This window comes from Brachyhypopomus gauderio, chromosome 14 (assembly GCF_052324685.1).
Source record: "Brachyhypopomus gauderio isolate BG-103 chromosome 14, BGAUD_0.2, whole genome shotgun sequence".
NCBI lineage: Eukaryota > Metazoa > Chordata > Actinopteri > Gymnotiformes > Hypopomidae > Brachyhypopomus > Brachyhypopomus gauderio.
Genome location: NC_135224.1, coordinates 3594998 through 3620392, shown reverse-complemented (window position 1 = coordinate 3620392; position 25395 = coordinate 3594998). Strand labels below are relative to the sequence as shown.

General features: G+C 44.5%; 1 protein-coding gene across 4 annotated transcripts; it reads left to right on the top strand.

Moving 5' to 3' along the window:
• The first annotated feature begins 52 nt into the window (after positions 1–52).
• Positions 53–25346, top strand: LOC143475129 (SUN domain-containing ossification factor). Of its 4 annotated transcripts, none has more exons than XM_076972873.1 (24): positions 53–228; positions 1852–1969; positions 2330–2437; positions 12308–12585; positions 12910–13011; positions 13337–13451; positions 13826–13937; positions 14107–14225; positions 14436–14503; positions 15530–15637; positions 15846–15951; positions 16275–16295; positions 17685–17740; positions 18923–19005; positions 19161–19226; positions 19523–19594; positions 19701–19917; positions 20198–21496; positions 21646–21733; positions 21921–22025; positions 23400–23557; positions 23670–23755; positions 24160–24215; positions 24397–25346. In XM_076972873.1, exons 1-24 carry the CDS (start codon positions 170–172, stop codon positions 24868–24870), a joined length of 4074 nt encoding a protein of 1357 aa, XP_076828988.1. In that variant the 5' UTR covers positions 53–169; the 3' UTR covers positions 24871–25346. The 4 variants fall into 4 exon arrangements, with proteins under 4 accessions (XP_076828988.1, XP_076828987.1, XP_076828989.1 ...); XM_076972872.1 differs by having other exon boundaries at positions 12305–12585; XM_076972874.1 differs by lacking the exon at positions 16275–16295 and having other exon boundaries at positions 12305–12585.
• Positions 25347–25395: the final 49 nt, after the last annotated feature.

Below are 25395 nucleotides of genomic sequence, written 5' to 3'. Positions count from 1 at the left end.
TGACTTGTAGTCCTGCAAACAGGCCGTCGGGGTCACGTGATGCCCCGGTGTGTTTACTTGTACACGTAACCAGTAATGGCCGCGCTAGCTACAGCGTCTCCGTTAGACATGTAGCAGTCAAAGAGTGAACGAGGCCGACACCGACGATGTCGCCCCCCGCTGTTGGACTATGATGACGAGGCTGAAGTGTTTGTTGTTGTGTGTGAACGTCGTGGTGCTGTGGCACTGGTGAGTAGCGGAGTTGTGTCGTAACCGCCACAGTTAGCTGACGAGGCTAGACAACGTAGATTAGTAGAGACGCATGTGGCAGCTGACTGACTGACAGCTGCTAACAACACACTCACTCACTCACTCACACACACACACACACACTCTCTCTCTCACTCACACACACACACACTCTCTCCCTCCCTCTCTCTCTCTCTCTCACACACACACACACACTCTCTCTCTCACACACACACACACACCCACACGCACACATATATATATATATATATATATATATATATATATATATATATATATATATATATATATATATATATATATATGTTTGTATGTTTAGCACAGTTTAACATAACATCGCCCAGTAAGTAATGCATGACAGGTGTCATTTCAAATCTCCTAAAGGTCAGGCTGCTAGCCGGCTAGCGTCCTTCTAAAGTTAACTTCAAGTGTCTCCAGGAAGACAGGCACCACACAGCCATCAGGGGTACAAACCCAGTTCACGTAGCTGTTTTAGGGGCTAGATTTTCACGCAGAGTGATTGTCACTCCCTGCTGGGGATCTGAACAAAACGAATGTAGGCTAGCCAGTGAAACAGTAACCAGCTTCAAAGTACATATGAGTATTTTGTATTTAAGTCGATGAAGAATTACTGTAGGAATGGTATTTGACCTGTTGTTGGTAGGGTGTGGAGTCATCATCACACCCACACAAAGTGTTGTAAGAGCAAAGTCGTATCATATCCACACTTGCACATGCGTTGCTGGTCAGAAGGCCTTTTTTTGTATCTTAAACCAAATAGATTTGATGCCTTTAAAGGTAATGTGTAAGTCTGAGGAGGGAGTCCTTACACTCCATACCCGCCTTAGCCTTAGCACATGGTTGACTTCAGTTGGCATGAAGTGCTTACTAACCCAGACGTAAACTTCCTCTCATTGTAGTTTCCAGCTAAATGCCTGGGTAACAAAGGTCAGAGTGTGTGGTTGATGGTGTCTGGTTAAAAGTTGTAGGCTACTTCACTCACTTACGGAATCCGGAGAGAGGAGCTGAAAATTAAAGTTCTTCTCTGGAAGGAACATAGCTCGTCGCTGTGGGGTTCCACAGGGATCAGTGTTGGGGCCCTTGCTTTTTTCATTATATCTATTGCCCCTGGGCCAGCTAATTGGGAGTTTTAAGATCTCATACCATATTTTTGCTGATGATATTCAGTTGTATGTGTCATTTGTTCTGGGTGATAATAAATTGCACTTTAGCACTGTGTTGTACTTTGTACTGTATCATGGCACCTGGCACAGCACGCAGGGTTTAACTATAATATGCAAATGAGGGGTGGTATGAGGTACCCAGCAGCACCCAGGTCTTCTCAGTTGGGCATTGCCTAAAGTGGAAGTGATGTCACAGCTGTAAAGTGATGTCTGCAAAGTGCCTAGATAACATTACAAAGTTCATTTCTTTCACCTCTACTTTTAACATGTTATCAATATCATTTATATATTAAGAGTGTGTGTGTGTGTGTGTGTGTGTGTGTGTATATACTCATATAAGTTTATTTAAGTTTATATATAAGTGACATTGAGAACATGACATACGTGGTTGTTGACTCAGACTGGGCCCTGTCTGCAGGTACGCTCTTCACCATGTTCACTGCTCAGAGCAGGACAGTCCCGCAGCACAGAACAACGGCACACTGCACACGGCTGACCAGCACAGTGAACCCCAGGGGCCCTGCACGGATGAGCAGGTACACTCCGCACATTTCCATAAATATAAATATAAATGTTTTCTTGTGTTTTTAGGACATTCATCTCTCCAGTGGATCTGCTTTCCTCTTACACACTGAGCTAGTTGTGGTTGTTAATGGTTGATATTATTATTGCCTCAATATTTGACACTATCTGTGTGTAGGGGCGGTGTAAGAAGCTGTGTTTTCAAGCGGAGTAGAGCAATGTAACATCTTAATAGCACCTGATCAGAAAGATAAATTGTTTTACACACCTGCGTACGCTCCTTTAGAAGAGTTCCTCCCTTATTGGAGTTCTCAGAGCTTCAGGTAGAGTATTTTGGTGCTGGTATCACATGCTGTGGTGTGGATGTTGAACAGACCTACTGGGCTCCACCTGCCACAGACGCACACGGCTCACAGGCGCACACAAACCCACCTGAGGAGCAACACACACTGGAAACTGCACTACAGGAGAGAGGAGAACAGGTACGGCCATGCCGGGCGTGACCTTCACCTGCTGCCACGATCACCTGCCTTGTGAGGTTCTTGCTTACGTTCTGTGTTCTGGAAAGAAGATCTCAGCTCGTTGTTTTGGTCAGACCGGCATGAGCGGCTCTTTCAGTGGAATGTTCTTGCAGCGTTAGTGAACACCAAATGTTTACACATACGCCACCAGCACATTCCAACCCTAACCCTAGCACATTACAACCCTAACCCTAGCACATTCCAACCCTAACCCTAACACATTACAACCCTAACCCTAACACATTACAACCCTAACCCTAGTGTAACCCAGGTCTTAAATGGGTCACAGACACTGATAAAGTAGATTAATGGAGAATGCAAATAATAATTATAATCTATATTTATTCTGAAATAGTATAAATAATTCACCAATAGATTAAAAACTCTTCCAGACAGAGGTTAAAATAAAAAAAAAGAGAAACTTAATTTATTTCAGAAAAGAAATAATAGATTTTAAGGCGCTAAAAAGGAAAAAAATGCAGCCAATCAGTTCTCAGAGGGTTCAAGGCGCTAAAAAAGTAGCCAACCAGTTTCCCAGAGAATGAAAGAGCGCTAAACAGCAGCCAATCATACTGCTCCGCGAGACGGAAGCGGGTTATGTTGAGGAGTGGGCAGTGCTCGGATACTCAGAACGACTTCTGTGTGAGAGATAGAGAGAGCACTTCTGAACCTAAGAGTATTAAACCTAGAAAATGCTAGGATTTAGCTTTTCTAATCATAGCTGAGTACGGTCGCTGAACCTAGTGAACCTAGGACGTCTCTAAAGTAGGGTAAACGGAGGAAGTTTATCCTTTTGCGAGCTTTCCAAACTTTCTAAGTTAGCCCTAGGTAATCTGCAGACGGAGGAGAACTTTGAACCAGGTTTCATCAAAATATACGGTGTAAGAACACCGGGGTGGATTCGGTGAGTGTTAAACACACTTTTATACGTGTTTTGATTGAAACTGTCACGTAAATAGAGCTATGAAATATCGCTAATTAGCTTAGCGGCTAGCGCTACTCGCTATGCTAAACTAATCCTATTGAATGTAACACAAGCAGCTAAGCTAAGCTAATCTTGCTAAGTGAACTGTAGAAATGATATGAGTTACTCAGACGCTGTTTTATGTAAACAGGTCAGTTTTTTGGTTGGGATTGATTTATCTTCAAGAACTCTCTTCACATCGCTCAGCTGCACACGGCCGGTGCACTGAGTGGGTGTCAAAACTTGGCGAGCCCAGCCAGGAGCAATAAAAACTGAAAGCAGTGAGACCAAATAACTAGAACACGTACCTATAAACTACAGAAGTAAGCTAAGCAAAAGCTAGATCTAAATCAGTACTCAAAGCGTATACTCACCATGGAGATTGTAGAACAAGAAGCAGTTATAGTTGCTAACTCAGTTCTTGTTAGTGGTTTAACTGAGACAGAGATAGATACAGAACTATCTGACTATTTAGAGCAGCATGGCTACATTGGAAGGGTACTTCATATTGATAACCCCACGTCAGCCTTTCACAAAAGTGCAATAATCGAGTTTAAAAGCTCTTTAGCTCTCGGAACTCTAAGACCTTTGCTGCCCCTTACTTACCGTAGTTCAAGGCAAAAAGATGTCTCCTACAAGATAACTGCTTTGGCAAGTGTATACATGCCTTCAGCCACAAAAACTGATGCAAACTGGTTCCTAGCAGAATTTCAAAAGCTAGCAGCACAGAGCAGAAAACCACTAGTAGAACTTTTACAAGAGCAACTCTCCCTATGCCGTGAAACAATGGAATCTCAAGAAGACAACCAAACTGACCGAATCCAAGATGATTCCAGCTTATGTGAGGCAGAACCTATGAATCAAGTGCCTTCAGCTTATCCACATTCACCAACGCATTCTCAGAGCTTCCCAGTGATGAACTCAGAAAGACGATCGGGACATAATATGGTGCTCACACCTGAGGAATTGAACCCACCTGCTATCCAACGAGTTGTTGTTGAACATGTTATAAGGAGTGGAGAAACCGCAGCATCTGCAAATGCCCCAGTAAGGCTCAGAGTCTTTTCAGGAAAGAAACCCCATCCTAACAATGAGGTAGATTATGAGACTTGGAGAAACAATGTTGAGCTACTTCTGCAAGACCCTGCAATGTCAGACTTGTGTCGATCTAGAAGAGTTCTTGATAGTCTATTGCCTCCAGCAGCTAATCTAGTAAAGCATCTGGGACCACAGGCTTCCCCAAGAGCGTATCTTGATCTACTTGACTCAGCTTACGCCACTGTCGAAGACGGCGACGAGCTCTTTGCTAGATTTTTGAATACTCTACAGGATGCTGGTGAAAAGCCATCTGAATACCTCCAAAGGCTCTACATTGTCTTAAGTAAAGTGATCAAACAAGGCAGTTTACCCACCAGCGAAATGAACAGGCACCTGTTACGCCAGTTCTGCCGTGGATGTTGGGATAATGCGTTACTTGCTGATCTCCAGCTGGAACAAAAGAGGAACAACCCACCTTCCTTTTCTGAGCTTTTGTTCCATCTTCGTATGGAAGAAGATAAACACATTGCCAAAGACGTGAGAATGAAGAAGCATCTTGGTAATGCAAAGTTTCGTGCCAGTTCCCATGCTGTCAGGGCTGAGACTTGTGACATAAGCCAAGAAGAAGAATCCCTTAGTACTGAGGTTAACAGCCTAAGGAAACAAATCAAAGACCTGCAAGGGCAACTTAAAGTGTCAAAGCCGAAGCCAAAATGCCCTGAGTACTCAGGCGGTGCTATTTTAGAGCTGAGACAACAAGTGGCCCAATTACAGAGTCAAGTTGCCAACATGGTTCCAGAGCCACAGAAACCCATTGCAATGCTGTCAGAGATGAGAAACAAGAAAAGAGACAGAGCAGTGACACAAGAAACACAGATAAGTGCACCCCGAGAGCCCAGTCAAAGGCCAAGACCATGGTACTGTTTCTGCTGTGGGGAAGACGGACATACTGCTGTATTTTGTTCAGCTGATTCCAATCCTTCCCTAGTAGCTACTAAAAAGAAGCAATTGATTGAGAAGCAGCATGCTTGGGACAGAGAACACAATCCAGTGAACCCGGCAATCTCACAGAGAACTAAGAACCCTAATGTTACCAGGGCTAGTGTAAATAACCAAACCACGCAGACCAAAACATATGGTAACTTACCAAGAGGTCTCGTAGGGACCAAGTGTACTTCTAAAGTGGTAATCAATGGACAGACATACAACTGCTTGCTTGACACAGGGTCACAGGTGACAACTGTTTCCCAATCCTTTCATGAGACACATCAGCCAACCCTGAGATGTAACCCTATTGGTGATCTTCTAGAAGTAGAAGCAGCTAATGGACAGCCTGTTCCTTATTCAGGTTATGTAGAATTGAATATCACTTTTCCAAAAGAATTTCTAGGTACAGCTGTGGAAGTTCCTACCCTAGCCTTAGTTGTCGCAGACATCAGCGAAGCCACACGACCCACCTTGCTGATAGGAACAAACACCTTGGATGTCCTGTATGAGAAGCATTTTGAGAGGAATCGGCTCAACCATCAGTCACCGCATCATGGCTATAAAATGGTCCTGAAAACACTGGAAATGAGACATAAACAAACTGAAAACTGCACAGTAGGCACCGTAAGGCTTCACAGTAATGTACCCGAGGTCATCCCGGCACGCCAGAGCTCTATTGTGGAGGGATCTGTAAACCACAGAGGTGCCGACCGCTGGGTTGTTCTGGAGTCACCCTCAACAGCTTCTTTTCCTGGTGGCCTCATTGTGACCAACAGCCTGATTACTCTGCCTGACAAGTTTCATGCTAAGCTGCCTGTTGTGCTGAGGAATGAGACAGACCATGATATCACTCTAACTCCTAACAGAGTTCTTGCTGAATTGCATGCACTGCAACAAATCCTGCCCAGTGATACCTTACCTATAACAGCCTCTGTCACAGATGCAAATATCAAGTTCGACTTTGATGATTCACCTATCCCAACTGAGTGGAGAGAAAGGATAGAGTGCAAACTGAGAGCTATGCCTGAAATCTTTGCTCACCATGACCTGGACTTTGGACACACAAACCAAGTGAAACATCGCATCAAGTTGTCTGATGAAACTCCTTTCAAACAGCGAGCTAGACCCATACATCCTCAGGACTTTGATGCAGTTAAAAGACATTTAGAAGAGTTATTAGAGTCTGGAGTAATCAGAGAGTCTGAGTCCTCCTTTTCATCCCCTATTGTTGTAGTCAGGAAGAAAAACGGTGAAGTAAGGCTCTGCGTAGATTACCGTAAACTCAATCTGCAAACAGTGAAAGATGCATATGCTCTACCTCATTTGGAGGAAACCTTTTCTGTGCTGACAGGGTCCAAGTGGTTCTCAGTTCTTGATCTGAAGTCAGGGTATTATCAGATAGAGCTAGAAGAAGCAGACAAACACAAAACAGCTTTTGTATGCCCATTAGGATTCTGGGAGTGGAACCGTATGCCGCAAGGGATCACCAATGCCCCAAGCACATTTCAAAGGCTCATGGAGAAGTGTATGTCAGACCTCAATCTGAGAGAAGTCATCGTCTTTCTGGACGATCTCATCATCTTCTCAGAAACCTTGGAAGAGCACGAGGAGCGCCTTTTCAAAGTTCTCCAACGCCTCAAGGAGTATGGTCTCAAGTTATCCCCTGAGAAGTGTAAATTCTTCCAAACATCTGTCAGATACCTTGGACACATTGTATCCCGTAATGGAGTCGAAACCGACCCAGAGAAAATTGCAGTCCTGAAGAACTGGCCGAGTCCCAAGAACCTCAAAGAACTCCGTTCCTTTTTAGGATTTGCAGGGTACTATCGAAGGTTCATCAGAGACTTCTCAAAGATAGTCAAACCCCTGAATGAGCTAACTGCAGGATATGCTCCTAAGAGAAAAGGGTGCCAACTGACCAAAAGTCAAAATCAGTACTACAAGCCAAAAGAACTGTTTGGAGACCGTTGGACAGAAAACTGTCAGGAAGCTTTTGACACAGTCATCGCTAAGCTTACTTCAGCCCCTGTCCTGGGATTTGCCAACCCCAGTCTGCCATACGTCTTACACACCGACGCCAGCACCATTGGTCTCGGAGCTGCCTTATACCAGGAGCAGGATGGGCACCAACGAGTAATAGCATATGCCAGTCGTGGTCTTTCAAAGAGTGAAGCGCGATACCCAGCGCATAAGCTTGAGTTCTTGGCCCTCAAGTGGGCTGTAACAGACAAATTTTCTGACTATTTATATGGAAATTCGTTCACAGTGATTACTGACAGCAATCCGCTGACGTACATCCTCACTTCAGCGAAGTTGGACGCTGCAAGCTACAGGTGGTTGTCAGCTTTGTCAACGTTTTCCTTTAAGTTGCAATATAGACCTGGGAAACATAACCTAGATGCAGATGCTCTCTCACGCCATCCCATGAATACTAGGATAGATGATCCTACATCACAGAAAGAACAAGACAGAATCAGACAGTTTACACTGCAGCACTTACCAGAGCTTACCACTAATGCAGAAGTGAGCACAGAAGTGGTCCAAGCAATCTGTGAAGCTCGGTTAGTATGCCAGCCATCCTTGAATGCATCAGAAGTTGAATCCATTCCCTTAGTCGGATCCTTGGCCACTCATCCTGATTCCATACCTGACGCTTTCGTGTTGGGTGAACATGTTGAAGGGTTTCCTGTAATCCCGATGATAACTGAGGCTGAGTTACAACAGAAGCAGAGATCAGATCCTGTTATCAGGGAAGTAATCTCATCCTTTGAAAGGGGAGAGGTGCCACCCCCATCTGCGAGAAGAGAGATGCCAAAACTTTCCATGATGTGTCGAGAATGGAATCGATTACAACTGAAGGATGGGATTTTGTACAGGAAAAGACAAGTAGGACAAGATGTCAATTTCCAGTTAGTTCTACCAGAAGAGCTAAGAGAGATGGTAATGAAGAGCCTCCACGATGACATGGGCCATCTAGGGTTTGAGCGTACCCTAGATCTTTTAAGAGCACGCTTTTATTGGCCCCAAATGGCATTAGATGTAGAGAGGAAGCTTAAGACTTGTAGTCGCTGTGTACTCAGGAAAGCACCAGCTGAAAGAGCTGCTCCACTAGTTAACATCAGAGCAACCAGACCCCTAGAATTGGTGTGTATGGACTTCCTGTCATTAGAGCCAGATCGCAGTAACACCAAAGACATCTTGGTAATCACAGATTATTTCACCAAGTATGCTGTGGCAATACCTACTCCCAATCAGAAGGCCAGGACTGTAGCCAAGTGCCTATGGGAGAACTTCATAATCCACTATGGTGTTCCTGAAAAACTGCACAGTGACCAAGGTCCTGATTTTGAATCAAAAACGATCAAAGAGTTATGTGAAGTCATGGGAATCCGTAAAGTAAGGACTACACCATATCATCCACGTGGAAATCCAGTAGAACGATTCAATCGGACGCTACTGAGCATGATTGGGACTTTGCAAGAGAAAGAGAAGACATGTTGGCGAGATTTTGTAAAGCCATTAGTACATGCTTACAACTGTACAAAGCATGACAGTACAGGATTTACCCCTTATGAGCTTATGTTCGGAAGGAAACCAAGACTGCCAATTGACCTTGCTTTCAATGTTTCTGTCAACAAGCAACATGGAAGAACTCACTCTCAGTATGTGAGCCACCTGAGAAGTCAATTGGAAGAGAGCTATAGATTGGCTACAGAGAATGCTGCAAAATCTGCTGAAAGAAACAAGGCCAGATTTGACAGAAGAGTCACTGAATCAACCCTAGAGAAGGGTGATAGTGTATTAGTCAGGAATGTGAAACTGAGGGGCAAACACAAATTGTCAGATAAATGGGAATCTACTGTGTATGTTGTTGTAGACAGAGCAGGAGAACTCCCAGTGTACACGGTAAAGCCTGAGAACAAGGCTGGGCCCCTACGTACATTGCACCGAGATTTGCTCCGACCATGCAACTTCCTGTCACCAGAAGATGCTGACCTCCCTGTTACCAAGGTGAGGAGACCAAGAACACGACAGATGCCACCCAAAGAGAATTCAGAAGAGTCTGATTCCAACTCTGATCCAGATGACTACCCAGTCTACTATTCTTCAGTCCCTTTAAGACTTGAACCAGTAAAAATTGTTCAGATCCATGAGGATAAGAGAATACCAGTTGACTCTAATTTCAGAATCCGGCATGAACCAGCTGTAAAGAATCTGCCTGCTGAACCTAGAGCACCTGAAAGAGAGAACTTACCTGAGAACATCCCTGAAAGAGAGAACTTACCTGAGAACATCCCTGAAAGAGAAAACCTATTTGAAAGAGTTGCAGAAATAGAATACTTACCTACAGACCATGTAGATGATCCAGCTGTCAATTCTGAATTGTCACAATCTGCTACACCTGCTGAAGTGGAAGAAGAAAATGCAGAACACCTACAGCATTCCACAGAGGAATCTGATGATGAAGAAGTTCAAGCCTCAGTGAGACGCTCCACAAGACAAAGAGGAAAAGCAAAGAGACTAACCTACCCAGAGCTAGGAAACCCGCTGATTTCCATAGTCCAATCCCTGTTCCAAGGTATGACTACAGCCCTCACCCAGTCTCTTGTAGAAGCTGCCTCTATGGAATACGTCAAGCCTGCTGTGAAACACCCCATTAGTCCAATGCACAGGGACGTGAATGCAGTTAAAGGCGGGAGGGTGTAACCCAGGTCTTAAATGGGTCACAGACACTGATAAAGTAGATTAATGGAGAATGCAAATAATAATTATAATCTATATTTATTCTGAAATAGTATAAATAATTCACCAATAGATTAAAAACTCTTCCAGACAGAGGTTAAAATAAAAAAAAAGAGAAACTTAATTTATTTCAGAAAAGAAATAATAGATTTTAAGGCGCTAAAAAGGAAAAAAATGCAGCCAATCAGTTCTCAGAGGGTTCAAGGCGCTAAAAAAGTAGCCAACCAGTTTCCCAGAGAATGAAAGAGCGCTAAACAGCAGCCAATCATACTGCTCCGCGAGACGGAAGCGGGTTATGTTGAGGAGTGGGCAGTGCTCGGATACTCAGAACGACTTCTGTGTGAGAGATAGAGAGAGCACTTCTGAACCTAAGAGTATTAAACCTAGAAAATGCTAGGATTTAGCTTTTCTAATCATAGCTGAGTACGGTCGCTGAACCTAGTGAACCTAGGACGTCTCTAAAGTAGGGTAAACGGAGGAAGTTTATCCTTTTGCGAGCTTTCCAAACTTTCTAAGTTAGCCCTAGGTAATCTGCAGACGGAGGAGAACTTTGAACCAGGTTTCATCAAAATATACGGTGTAAGAACACCGGGGTGGATTCGGTGAGTGTTAAACACACTTTTATACGTGTTTTGATTGAAACTGTCACGTAAATAGAGCTATGAAATATCGCTAATTAGCTTAGCGGCTAGCGCTACTCGCTATGCTAAACTAATCCTATTGAATGTAACACAAGCAGCTAAGCTAAGCTAATCTTGCTAAGTGAACTGTAGAAATGATATGAGTTACTCAGACGCTGTTTTATGTAAACAGGTCAGTTTTTTGGTTGGGATTGATTTATCTTCAAGAACTCTCTTCACATCGCTCAGCTGCACACGGCCGGTGCACTGAGTGGGTGTCAAGATGGCGAGCCAAGCCCGTATCGGACAACACGAGTAAACTTTGAGTATATTTTCTCTTTGGAATATTTTCTTGAGCAGTTTCCACTCACACGGACACTGGTAATTGAATGAACTGAAATTTGATTCAAAAGCATTTTTTTTTCTGGAAGAAAAAAATATTAGACACTGAAACAAGAAGTTGGACATTTTAATTGTTTTGAACAGTTATTTTATTTCTGTAGATTTGAGAACTGTGAAAAGAAAAACAAGAGGTTATTGGTTTTTTTGTTTTACTGTAACTGTTCATGGTTCTGTAAAACTCATGGTTTTTGGGTTAAATAATCTAAAGGTTAATCTAACATAGAACTAATCCTGAACTAACTTCTTAAACAGAGAATAAATTTCTAAACTCTAGCCTACCAAGATAATAAATATAATACTTACCGTAATACTTCTCCTAAATTAAAGGGAACCTAGAAGGATAAATTAATTAATTAGTTGATAAAATAGCTGCAAATATACCATAATAATAATAAGTACTTACAGAGGTTGAGTAAATACATCTAAAAGAAAGAAATATGTGTTAGACCTGATTAACACTTTAACTCAAAGTAAAAGGTGAAACTGAGTAAAGGTGCATATTTACCTGTGGGTTGATCATTCATATTCTTTTACTTTCTGTGAAAATTGTATTTTGTGAACACCTGTTTTGTTTAAAGATCGTTTGTTTTATTTCAAAGATCTTACAAAAAGAACTTTCAATACATTTTAAAATTTCAACAATCCCTGGTCTCATTTCTTCCATGTACTTGCTCCCCGAGCGAACCTAACTGGTCCATTGGTGTTATCCCTATTGTCAATTGAGGTAACCTTACTGTACGTTATCACCCATTCGTGTCTAAAGCGCTACACTAGCACATTACAACCCTAACCCTAACACATTACACAGCTGCTCCAATACGAACCCACGCAGACGACGCTCAGTGTGTCCTCAGGACGTGTTTAGGAATCCAGTAAACAGCCTTCAAAACACTACCAGCAACCATCTGTACTGCAGTGTTCACGTTTGCTGTGTTTGGTTTATGATCTTATTTCCAGTGATGTGTTTATCAGTGGAATTTGTGTGAGTGCTCGCTGGGAGTCAGATCTGTAACTTTGGTGTTTTGCAAGGTCGCCTAAGCTACAGGAGGGTGACGTTAATAAATATGGTATTAGCAGGTGGAGGGCACCACAGCAGAGGCGGAGTTGACCCCAGAGGCGGAGTTAGAGGCGGAGTTGACCCCAGAGGCAGCTGTCCCTGAGCCTGACCTGGACCAGGCTGTTACAGAGTCTTCCACTCCCCAGGAGCGGGATGCCGTCTCTCGGGCCACGGACCCACCACTCCCCCCTGTTGTGTCTGGAACTGCTGGCCAGTCCTCTCATGCCTCTGACACCCTGTCCTCTGGGGACACCCTGTCCTCTGGGGACACTGCCTTATCTGGACTGGCCACCTGTGGGTGAGATGTTTTTAATTAATTTATTTACGTATGAGATAAATGAGATGATGCCCGAGGAAATCATTGCATCATGGTTAGTCAGAAAGTCGTTAAAATCAAGGGGCCTGTTTTACTAACTTGCTTCATCAGGTTTTTGTTCAAGGGTTTTTCCGTAATCCCCCAACTAATTCCTGACCATATGACTTCAGCAAAAACACTGCACATATCCTGTTGATTAGTGTTCAGACTGGAACCTCCTTTCTGTCTGTTACTGCTGAAAACAGACCACAGTGTAGTTTCGTTTCCCTCTCACATTCAGTTGTGGTTTTTTTTTCCGGTTCACAGTGTTGGTGATGACTCCTGCACCTCTGCCTCCATCAGCCCTGTTTCCCCCACGGCTGCCTGTGACGGAGGGGAGGGTCCCCCGTATGACACCACCCTCTCCAGGTACGACGGGTGGTGCATCACCTTGCATCCGGCGTAGAATAACAGTCCAACATGCACCACCTGCCTATTCAAAGCTCCTCGTGAGTTAAATTCAGTAGGAGCATGTTATGCAAGTTTGGAAAATAGATTACGCAACACCTGCTTATTATTTCAGAGAGACGGTGTTTGCACCACACGTTGTGTCAAAGAAACAGCTCAAATGAAATGTTAATCTACAAAAGGGAATCTAGAAACTCGCGGTCAGCGTGATAGAATGTGCTTCATGCTGGTTTGGCTCTAGTGATCCTCACTCTCACCTGCTACCTTCTCTCGTCCTGCCCCACAGTGGTCTTCCCTTGGCGTTGGAGAACACCAGCACCCCTGGGGCAGAGAAGGGCACGAAGGGGAGTTTAGACAGAGGGCGCCGTGGAGCCAATGTGTCCAGCAGGCTGGAAGAACAGGTGGGTGTCTCCAGGAGCACGGAGGGAACCAGCTGTTCATCTCAAGAACATTAAAAAAGGGGACAGATGTGTGTTCAAAACTGTCCCCATAATCCACCTTGAGTCGTAATTAACCAATGAAAGCCTCAGCAGCGGACACACGGCCCTGTTGATGCTAGCACTCGCTGCCAACTGGAGCGTTTTGGCAAAGTTTATTTTGGGCATGTAGTTGTGGTACTAACATTCAGAAGCAACTAAAAGAGCAATGAAACAGACCATCTCAGTGGGTTTTCCTACATAAATACGTTAGATCTTCCGTGGTTTCTGATGTTGGTCGTCTTTTGTAAATGCGATCAGTGCACTATGAGAACCTCGAACATCTTTGAACCCGACAGGACCTTCATGGCACTAAGGAGTCAGATCCATCCATTCCCAGCAAAGACCCGGAAGACATTCCGACTTTTGATGAGTGGAAGAAGATAATGATGGAGGTGGAGAATGAAAAAAGTAAGATGTGTGTGCAATTAACACGGCAGCTCTCGTATATCGTACATGACTGCAGATGTTTGTGGATTCTCTGATCTTCTCATTTCTCAGACATGTCTCCTGCATATGATGTCAGGATGATCTCATGTCTAATTGACTCAAAACACACTCTTTGTTTCAACTAAACCAGGTCAAACTCACACCTCCTGTAATGGAGGTTCCAGTGCCGTCAAGAAAGTACAAAAAACTACAAACTACGCCTCTGTGGAATGTGGAGCAAAGATCCTGTCTTCTAACTCTGAAGCTAAGGTACCAGAACCATCTCACAATATAACGGACTGCAGGGTTTGTAGCATCAGTGTGTTATTTCAGTAAAGGATGAGTATGTATGATCATTAGTTTGCCATAAATGAACAGACTCATCACACAAGTCACGAGTAACCATGGGTTCAGAATAGTCATTGTATTCATGTTGTTGCTTTTTGAAATAGTTATAGTGTTTGTTTGTTTACATGGTAGAGCACCTCAGCCATCCTAATGGACAACATGGATATGTACATGCTGAATCCCTGCAGCAATAAGATATGGTGAGTCAGTCACTGCATGCAGAACGTGCTTCCTGTGATGGACACCGAGGTCTCCTGCAGTACATCTACAGTAGGAGAGCTGATCCAGGATCAGAGTTCTCTATGTTAAACTGCTGTATGTCACACTTATCCAGATACAGCTTCTCCTGATCTAAGCAGGTCTTAGAACTAGCAATGATGGACCAGACCGCCGGTCTGCTTCTTCATCCCCCCATCTTTCAACCACCACTCCTCCTCTTTCAACCACTCCTCCTCTTTCAACCACCACTCCTCCTCTTTCAACCACCACTCCTCTTTCAATCACTCCTCCTCTTTCAACCACCACTCCTCCTCTTTCAACCACCACTCCTCTTTCAATCACTCCTCCTCTTTCAACCACTACTCCTCCTCTTTCAACCACTCCTCCTCTTTCAACCACTCCTCCTCTTTCAACCACTCCTCCCCTTTCAACCACCACTCCTCCTCTTTCAACCACCACTCCTCCTCTTTCAACCACTCCTCCTCTTTCAACCACCACTCCTCCTCTTTCAACCACCACTCCTCCTCTTTCAACCACCACTCCTCCTCTTTCAACCACCACTCCTCCTCTTTCAACCACTCCTCCTCTTTCAACCACCACTCCTCCTCTTTCAACCACCACTCCTCCTCTTTCAACCACCACTCCTCCTCTTTCAACCACCACTCCTCCTCTTTCAACCACCACTCCTCCTCTTTCAACCACCACTCCTCCTCTTTCAACCACCACTCCTCCTCTTTCAACCACCACTCCTCCTCTTTCAACCACCACTCCTCCTCTTTCAACCACTCCTCCTCTTTCAACCACCACTCCTCCTCTTTCAACCACCACTCCTCCTCTTTCAACCACCACTCCTCCTCTTTCAACCACCACTCCTCCTCTTTCAACCACCACTCCTCCTCTTTCAACCACCACTCCTCCTCTTTCAACCACCACTCCTCCTCTTCCTACCAGAGTTCACCTTTTCCTTCCAGTTCAGCCATTCTGTTCCTCTCTGTGTGCTCCTCCAGGTTTGTGATTGAGCTCTGTCAGCCCATCCAGGTGAAACAGCTGGACATTGCCAATTTCGAGCTCTTCTCCTCGACTCCCAAAGACTTCCTGGTCTCAATCAGTGACAGGTCAGAAGCTTTTTCACTGAATAATGTTGGCCTGCATTGGCGTCTGTGGGTTTAGGTCAGGGTGAAGGTTCCTTTAATCCAGAGAGGATCTGGGCCCTTCCTTTCCTGCTCTGATGTAATCGTGATTATTAATTTTGGAGAGTTTACCTCAAGGCTTGTATTGTTGGTCTTCAGTAAAAAGGTAAATAATGGTGTGGTTGCTCCACAGATATCCCACCAGTAAGTGGGCGAAGCTGGGGACGTTCCACGCCCGTGACGAGCGCACTGTCCAGAGCTTCCCGCTGGACGAGCACCTGTACGCTAAATATGTCAAGGTAGGTTGAGGTTTACGGAAGGAAGGGGCAGCTTGGCTTGGATCTTCAAACCTCGTCCGGTCTCGTGTGGAGTGTTAATCTTCTCAGAGTTGGAGTGCTAATTCATGACCAGTTCACATGTCTTCTCCGTGACTCTGAGATTACCTCAGTACTCATGGGTTATGTGGGGTTGGTTCTTTAATTGGTGAATTAAAACCCCTCATCAGCAACTGCACCCTTTTATTCTAGTAATCATTTTCTCCTCAGCAGTTTCTCGTTTCTGTTCCCTCTCTCACTCTCTCTCTGTCTGTCTGTCTGTCTCTCTCTCTCTCTGTCTGCTTCAGATGTTCACCAAGTACATTAAGGTTTGCCCTCTTCTTTCCCTTAGATGTGGATTAAAAGATCACATTAGAGTGTGTGGTGTGGGGGGGGCGTGGTCACTCACACTAAACTTCACCGGATTACCCCTCCGCTTTTGGTTGGTCGTGAGCACTAACTTTGTGTGTAGAAATGTGTAAAAGATTCTGGAAGGAGAGAGTAGAACAGGGGCACAGCTCTGTCTCTCTCTCTATCTGTCTCTCTATCTGTCTCTCTCTCTCTCTATATCTCTCTCTCTCTCTCTCTCTATCTCTACCTGTCTCTCTCTCTCTCTATCTGTCTCCCTCTCTCTCTCTATCTGTCTCTCTCTCTCTCTCTATCTGTCTCTCTCTCTCTCTATCTGTCTGTCTCTCTATCTCTACCTGTCTCTCTCTATCTCTACCTGTCTCTCTCTCTCTTTATCTGTCTCTCTCTCTTTATCTGTCTCTCTCTCTCTATCTCTATCTCTATCTGTCTCTCTCTCTATCTGTCTGTCTCTCTATCTCTACCTGTCTCTCTCTCTCTCTCTCTCTCTATCTGTCTGTCTCTCTATCTGTCTGTCTCTCTATCTCTACCTGTCTCTCTCTATCTCTACCTGTCTCTCTCTCTCTATCTGTCTCTCTCTCTCTATCTGTCTCTCTCTCTCTATCTCTACCTGTCTCTCTCTCTCTACCTGTCTCTCTCTCTCTACCTGTCTCTCTCTCTCTCTCTCTCTCTCTCTCTCTCTCTCTCTCTCTCTCTCTCTCACTGTGGCCTCATCACTCTTTAAGGTGTGAAGCACATCAGCTGTGTTCTGTTCAGTGTCCTGGCCCCAGGCTGTCTGGTGTAGAACTGGTTCTGATGATACCTGCTCTCACCATTCCTAACGGCTCAGCTGGATAGATGCTCACTTGCCCCCCCCCTGCTGGAGGCTTTGTCTGAGTGATTCTTATTAATTGTGCGTGTTGTCCAGATGTATGCGTTATGAAATCACATGACTATGCATGACACAGCTGATTTGTGTTGTGCGGTGTTTCACAATAACAGCACTTGTGTACTCACTCTGATGCACTTACTAACTTGGTGTTATGTGTGGTACATAGAAAATAAATGGATGTTGTCTAGGGGGATTTTAATTAGATTTTATTCATATTGGTTGTTCCACATAGTGAAGGGTTAAGTATTGTGTGGGCAGTATTACACACTCCTAAGTAGGAGGAGTTCAGGCCAGAGTTTGGTTGAAATGTTTGGTGTTTATCATCACAAGGTTCCATCATTATCTCTCCATATATGATTTTGGAACTCCTGTGAAATTGGTCTGTACCTCCTCTCTAAATCTACTTCCTGTTTAATGCAGTTTGTTCTGAGGCTGGTCTCTGAAGGCTTTGGTGTGGTGTCATTCTCGTTTGTTACTGTAGGTGGAGCTGCTCTCACACTTTGGGTCAGAACACTTCTGTCCTCTAAGCCTCGTCAGGTAAAGGAAGCTGGACTTAAGACCTCATTCACCTCATTCATTTGAGTTATGTGTACCATTGACCTCATTCATTAGAGTTATGTGTACTATCTACCTCATTCATTAGAGTTATGTGTACCATTGACCTCATTCATTAGAGTTATGTGTACTATCTACCTCATTCATTAGAGTTATGTGTACTATCTACCTCATTCATTAGAGTTATGTGTACTATTGACCTCATTTATTAGTTGTGTACTATCTACTTCATTCATTAGAGTTATGTGTACCATTGACCTCATTCATTAGAGTTATGTGTACTATCTACCTCATTCATTATAGTTATGTGTACTATTGACCTCATTTATTAGTTATGTGTACTATCTACCTCATTCATTATAGTTATGTGTACTATTTACCTCATTTATTAGTTATGTGTACTATCTACCTCATTCATTAGTTATGTGTACTATTGAACTCATTCATTAGAGTTATGTGTACTATCTACCTCATTCATTAGTTATGTGTACCATTGACCTCATTCATTAGTTATGTGTACTATCTACCTCATTCATTAGTTATGTGTACTATTGACCTCATTTATTAGTTATGTGTACTATCTACTTCATTCATTAGTTATGTGTACTATTGACCTCATTTATTAGTTATGTGTACTATCTACCTCATTCATTAGAGTTATGTGTACTATTGAACTCATTCATTAGTTATGTGTACCATTGACCTCATTCATTAGTTATGTGTACTATCTACCTCATTCATTAGAGTTATGTGTACTATTGACCTCATTTATTACTTATGTGTACTATCTACTTCATTCATTAGAGTTATGTGTACTATTGACCTCATTCATTAGTTATGTGTACTATCTACCTCATTCATTAGAGTTATGTGTACTATTGACCTCATTCATTAGAGTTATGTGTACTATTGACCTCATTCATTAGTTATGTGTACTATCTACCTCATTCATTAGAGTTATGTGTACTATCCACCTCATTAATTAGTTATGTGTACTATCCACTTCATTCATTAGAGTTATGTGTACTATCCATGTGTCTTACACCTGTAAAATAATAAATGACAGTCAACCTTTGGTGTCAGAAAGTTAGAACCTTCAGTACATGAAGAGGAAGTAAAATCTGCTTTAAGATCCGTGTCTGTCTCCCTTGTTTGTGATATAAGGGTTTTTGGCACCAGCATGATGGAGGAGTATGAACTGAATTCGGAGCTGTCAGAGAGACCCCACTTCCAGGAGGAAGACTACGGTGAGGCCTAGAAATACTGACCACACACACACACACACACACACACACACACACACACACCTTTCCACATTTGGAGAGAGTGTTTAATGTTAGTAGCAGCTGAATTTAGGGAAGTGCTGTCATACTGTAACGTCAGTGTTTCTCTTGAACTGTAGACGACCCACCTAGATACACACATTCAGATGACAAAGCTTCAAGAAACCTGATTGGCTCAGCCAAAGGTGAGTTTCACAGCATTTTATGTCCCTCGTCTGTTTCTTGGCCTGGTTTGATTACATCACTGCACTGTGTTTAATAAACAGTATTCTGTTTCTATTTGAAGAGTGTATGTTGGAGATATTAGAGATCCAAAGAAATTATATCTAGCACAGGCCATTGTGAAATAATAAAATCGGCATTTATAGTATAATGACCTCTTTACATCAGATTCCAAAGATTAATGTGCATCATATAAACATGTGTATAGCACAAGTGGTTATTTGTGTGCTTATGAACACAATGTCTTGTGTATTTACAGATGCTATTCTTAACATGGTGAACAACATTGCGTCCAATGTATTGGGTGGCAATCCAGATGATAGCAGTGGAGGTGAACTCTACACACACACACACACACTCACTTTGCTTCTGTAGTTGTCAAAAAACTGGTGGAAAGCATAAAGTATTTACAACATTCTTTACCTTGTGTTTGGCAGGCAATTATTCGTCCACAGATCTAAATGAGACAGAAGCATCAGGACCAGGAGAGACGCCCTCAACACCCCCTCAAACACTCTCAACCTCCTCAAACCCGTCAACACCCTCAAACCCGTCAACACCCTCAACACCCTCAACCTCCTCAACACCATCAACACCCTCAACACCCCCTCAAACACCCTCAACCTCAACACCTTCAACCTCCTCCGTTATTATGTGAGTTTTGCTGAATTTGTCACCCATTAGCATGAAAACACTGGAAAATTGATTGGCTAATTATGTGGATGCTTTGGTAATTGTTTTGGTATAATAGGATTAGTAGTAGTAACCTCTAACACATTACTTATTATACTGCGCTGTAGTTATTCTTACTAATGTTGCATTATTTATTACATGTATTGTAGGAGGACTTTGCAAACATGCTCATTTATAATGAAAATGAGAACTTGCCTAATCGAGGTTAATTAGCATATGTAATCTTTTATGATCTCCTCAGGCTGGGGACGTTGAGTGTGGACCAGCATAATTTGAATGAAATCACAGAGACGCCTTCTATCCCAGAAGACAGAGGTGGAGGTCTGGCAGTAGCTGCTCCCACCGCCTCCGTCTCAGAAACTCCATCAGCAGGTCTGCCAGCTGCAGGGTCCCTTGTCCCAGAGTCCCCCGACCTGGAGCAGATCGTCACTCTGCTGCCCAAAGAGGAGGGGGAGGAGTCAGAGGGCTCTGACCAATCAGAACAGCCCTCTGGCTCCGTAACCCGGGAGGAGGAGCGGAGAGTGACGGCTGAACTGGATCAGCAGTACTCAGGAGTGCAGGAGGGTGTGGGCTGCTGTGAGCTGACCCCTGACCCCTGCTCTTGCGCCCCTTCTCTTCGAGAGCACCTTCTACAGATGTGCTTCCCCTTCCCACCTCTCAAGAGGACAACGATAGAGGAGCGGCCACCATCTCAGACCAGCACGTATCTGCAGGAGACACACACACCAGTTCAGATGATGGTCTCCTCATCTAACACTCGGGCACAGCCCACCTGGACGGTGGAGGCATCTTCCCTTCCAGAAGCTTCCAGCACACAGGTGGTGGTTCCACCTTTCCCTGAGAGTGAGAGGAAGTCTGAAGCAGGACATCTGGATCTTGCTCCGAGTCTGACCTCAACCCTGATGGATCCTGCCTCCGCCCTGTTCTCCACACACACCCAGACCAAGCACCTCCAGGACCCCTCAGCCACTGAGCTTTCTGACCTGCAGCTCCCTCTGCCAGAGCTGAGCAGAGAGGAACCAAGAGAGGCCAAAAACACTCCTGTCCTTACCCCCCATTTAGAATCACCGTCCGCTCCAGTTTTAGCCACCAAACCCAATGAAGCAGATCATGAGCAGAAGCCTCAGTCTGTACTACAGAAATCCATTGCTGAAAAGGACACCTCAAGACCGGATGTGGTGACCGGCACTATGGACCAGGGACCTTTAACCCTCCCCCTGACCCCCACAAAACAGACCTCTACCCAACCATCAGCCACCACTGGGACGTTCACTCCTACGCCCGTGATGGAGGCCGTGGACAGGAAGGCTGTTGGATCTGATCCCGAAGGTGAAGATCTACTGGAGGACACGTCTCTCGGGGGACAATCGGGACAGCCGTCCCCCACGGAGTTCTACGCCGAAATGCTCACCACGACAGACACGCCAGTCCACGGCTCCAGCCAGAAAGAGTCCGTCTTCATGAGACTCAACAACCGGATCAAAGCGCTGGAGGTGAACATGTCCCTCAGCGGACGCTATCTGGAGCAGCTCAGTCAGAGGTGAGGAGCTCCAGGTCTTTGAAGTATTCTCTCTAACTCTAACCTTACATGCACTTGATTTTGTCCTTTCTATTTAAGTGTAACTGTATTTTATTGTATATACAAACACACACACACCCACCCACCCACCCACATTGTTTATTTCACAGGTATCGAAAACAGATGGAGGAGATGCAGAAGGCTTTCAACAAGACCATTATCAAACTCCAGAACACTTCAAGGATGGCAGAGGAGCAGGTCAGCAGTTACTTAATTAACTTTTTTTACTACATGATATTGAGTAGAAAGTACATTTTGCAAAGTTCTATGATAACACTTCTCTGTGTTTGCACCTTTAAGTGATTAGACATTGGTGATACTGATTTCATATCTTCAGTTCAGCTCTCAGTGAAGACCAGCATCACGTTTGCTTTGTTCTCCGTAGGATCAGAAACAGACGGAGTCCATCCAGGTCCTGCAGGACCAGCTGGAGAACATCACGCAGCTTCTGCTGAACCTGTCTGTGAGAGTGAGCCAGCTACAGACGGAGGTATCCACTAATTGGGCTGTGGTGTAGGTCGTGTTGCAAACACCACCACTGTGTAATCACCTCTCACGCCAAACAGGTTCACCAAATACTGGTGATACTAGTCTGATACAAATGACTGTAAGGCAATAACATTTTGTAGAGAGGTCTGTGTTGTGTTGTGCAGGTCTCTGACAGACACAGCTTTAATTTAGAGGGGAGAGAGGTCTGTGCTGTGTTGTGCAGGTCTTTGACAGACAGCTGTAATTTAGAGCGGTGAGAGGTCTATGTTGTGTTGTGCAGGTCTCCAGAGGTGGGGACTCGAGTCAGACTCGAGTCAATAATATTAAGACTTTTGACTTGACTTGAAAAAATATTCAGAGACTTAGACTTGACTTGGACTTTTACACCAATAACTTGGAACTTGAATTGGACTTGAACCTGTTTACTTGCAAAGACTTGATTTTTTTTTACCCCAAATCTAAATTTTAAAACGCATATTAATATTTATAAAGTGCGCCCCATTAATTTCATTTCCGTCCTTCTGACGCAGACCGGCGTTACACCAGATTCTGTGACCGTCGAGTTTTGTGACCACAGGGGGCGCTATTTCACAGTTTCTGTTCAGAGGCACAAACGCTTTACGAATGCGTAAACTACGCTGATGCACTTTCTTTACTCGTTTTGTTGGTGTCCACGAGCCAAAATATGACAGATGTTTATATTTACATTTATCGTCTCTTAATTACATAAATGTACTTAAACAAGATTTACCATCCCCTCACCATTGCAGCCAACAAAGAAATCATGAATGGGATGTACAGGTGAGCCTTTTTAACTGGGGCCACCAATTCTGACGGCAGCCATCAGAATATGTGACCCCACTGAATCTCCAGGTAACAATAGTACACCGTGACCCCACAATAACAGAAAACAATGAAAAAATAACCCTAACCTTTTATTAGTTTATATTTAAACATTTTATCCAAATGTTTAGAATAACCATTCGTAATGACAGCATCTTGCTTACGATGAAGCTTGCTATTTTCGTGTAAAATGATGTAACAAAACATTCTTGTTTAAGTACATTTATGTAATTAAGAGAAGATAAAATGTAAATGATCTGTCATCTTTTGGCTGCCGGACACCAACAAAACGAGTAAAGAGATGCATCAGCGTAGCATTCGTAAAGCGTTGGTGACTGTAAAAAAAAAAAAGACTCGAAAGGACTCGAAATTCCAAGTTTCAGACTTGGGACTTGACTTGACAGTTGCCTGTCTTGACTCGAGACTTGACTTGAGTTGACTGTCTTTGCTTGAGACTTGACTCGGGACTTGAGGATAAAGACTTGGACTTACTTGAGACTTGCAAAACACTGACTTGGTCCCACCTCTGCAGGTCTCTGACAGACACAGCTACCTGCTGCTGTGCTTCGTCCTCTGTTTGATCCTCGGTCTGGTGGTCTGCACCAACGTGTGCTGCATGTCTGCTGAGAGCCCCGTAGCAGAGCCCACCGTGTCCCTGACAAAGACCTACAGCTCCTGCAGCGCTGAGCGGTCAGTGTGTCTGCAGCGTGCATAAGTGCACACACACACCTGGTTGTTATGGTATTTTATTGGGGTATTCAGGTTGACTTTGAGCCTAATCCAAATGTTCTTCTAATTTCAGCGTCTCCCCTGGTTATGAAGACGTGAGTCCAAAGAGGAGAGCGTCCTATCCACTTACACAATCACTGCAGATTCCCCCTACGGAAGGTAAAACCGCACCAGGCTGTGAAGCGGGTAGCACAGCGAAATGGGCCTGCTGCACAGCGAACTGGGCCTGTAGCACAGCGAACTGGGCCTGTAGCACAGCGAACAGCGTTGTGAAATACTGTCTAACATACATTACTAGTCTTAGTATAGGATTGTAGTAATAGTAGATTTTGTTGGATTTGTTGTATTTGCTTTCTAAACATGAATGCTAGTCAGCAGGAGCACCAGTCATTTATGTAGATGTGAATGCTATTGGAATGCAACCATGCTACATCTTCAAATGCAGATGCCCAGTTTTGCTCTGTTAGTTGTATTGTAACGGTTCCTGAATCAGAGGAACCGCAGGAACCCCCTGAGCTCTCTCATTCATTTGCCGTGTTTGTTTTTGTGCCCAATTTTCGCAGGTCGCCACGAAGCTTACATCGTAGACACTCAAAGGAATTCAACGGGGACTAAAAAGGTACGATGGTGATTCTGTGATGTGGAGCTCCAGGTCTCACATGCAGATGAGCTGCTCTTCCTTCCTTCACGTCCTGCTCCGTGTTAAAATCCTCCCAGTGAAACACCATGGCCACTTTGCAGACTGCCAAAGCCATTTTTACTATTACCAGTAACTGTTACTGTTGTCTTTCCTTTTTCAGAAGAAACGTTGCAAAATGAAGTCCAGAGGGAGGCCAGAGACGATAACTCCCACTGTCCTCTCTGTCCCCAACGGGGGACTTCCCTGTAACGGCCGTCCTCCTCGTGGCTCGGACTCAAAACCAACATCGTCTTGTGGCCCGGGTCCCCCTCCCTTCTCCCTCGGGGACCCTCCGTCTGAGGATGGTTCTGAGGACTCTGGGTCCTCCCAGTCGGACGAGCCTTCATTCTGCGGTATCGCTCCGTGCAGCCGGCTGTGCGAAGGTCTCCCGCCCCCAAAGAGCCGATCAGAACCGAGAGCCCACAAGCAGCACCGCTCCAAGTCCGACGGTCCTGCTGCCCAGAAGCTGCTCCAGCCGGTACAGTGTAATGGCCCGCCGGTTGGGTCTGGACCCTCGCTGCACGGCTTTACCAGGGGAAACACGGAGTGGACCACCGCCCGGGGAGCAGACTCCAACCCCTCCAGACTGTCCTGAGAAACCCGTCTGGATCTAAATATCCTCGCACTGCTGTTATATGTAATGATTGCTAATCGGTGGCTAGTAGCTTCATAGCCTGATTATGGGGCACGATAGCAGTTTGGAGTCTAGCGAGTCGTAGGGCTTTGAGTGACACTGCAATGTCGTGTTTATCCTGTGGATGTATGAACACTGCCCACAGTTGTGGGACGCCAGAACAGGGTCGTGGGCTTTGAGATAATCATCAGCTCTGCCAGGCGGAGAGGGATGAGCTGAAGCTGAACGCATGGCTGGAACATGAATAAAGATGTCTCCACACACTGCAGCCTTCAGCCTGAAATCATAAATCACTGTTTCTAATCCAGCAAGGGCTGGAGTGAAGCTTGTGCTTTAGTCTGTGACTTCTGAACATTTCAGCGAGCAAACTTTTCAAGCAGTGAAAAACAAAAGCTGTTTGTTGGGCAGTTTTGATAGAATAAAGAAACAAAATCGTATCCTGAGCTCTGATTTGTTTGTTCATGAACCACACACATTCATCACAGA

Bases quoted from the DNA above. Each gene is read 5' to 3' on its own strand.
- LOC143475129 (XM_076972872.1), top strand. From the start codon at position 170: ATGATGACGAGGCTGAAGTGTTTGTTGTTGTGTGTGAACGTCGTGGTG. The intron at 14,504-15,529 runs GTGAGTCAGTCA...GTGCTCCTCCAG, and splicing joins CCCTGCAGCAATAAGATATG to GTTTGTGATTGAGCTCTGTC. The intron at 19,227-19,522 runs GTGAGTTTCACA...GTGTATTTACAG, and splicing joins CCTGATTGGCTCAGCCAAAG to ATGCTATTCTTAACATGGTG.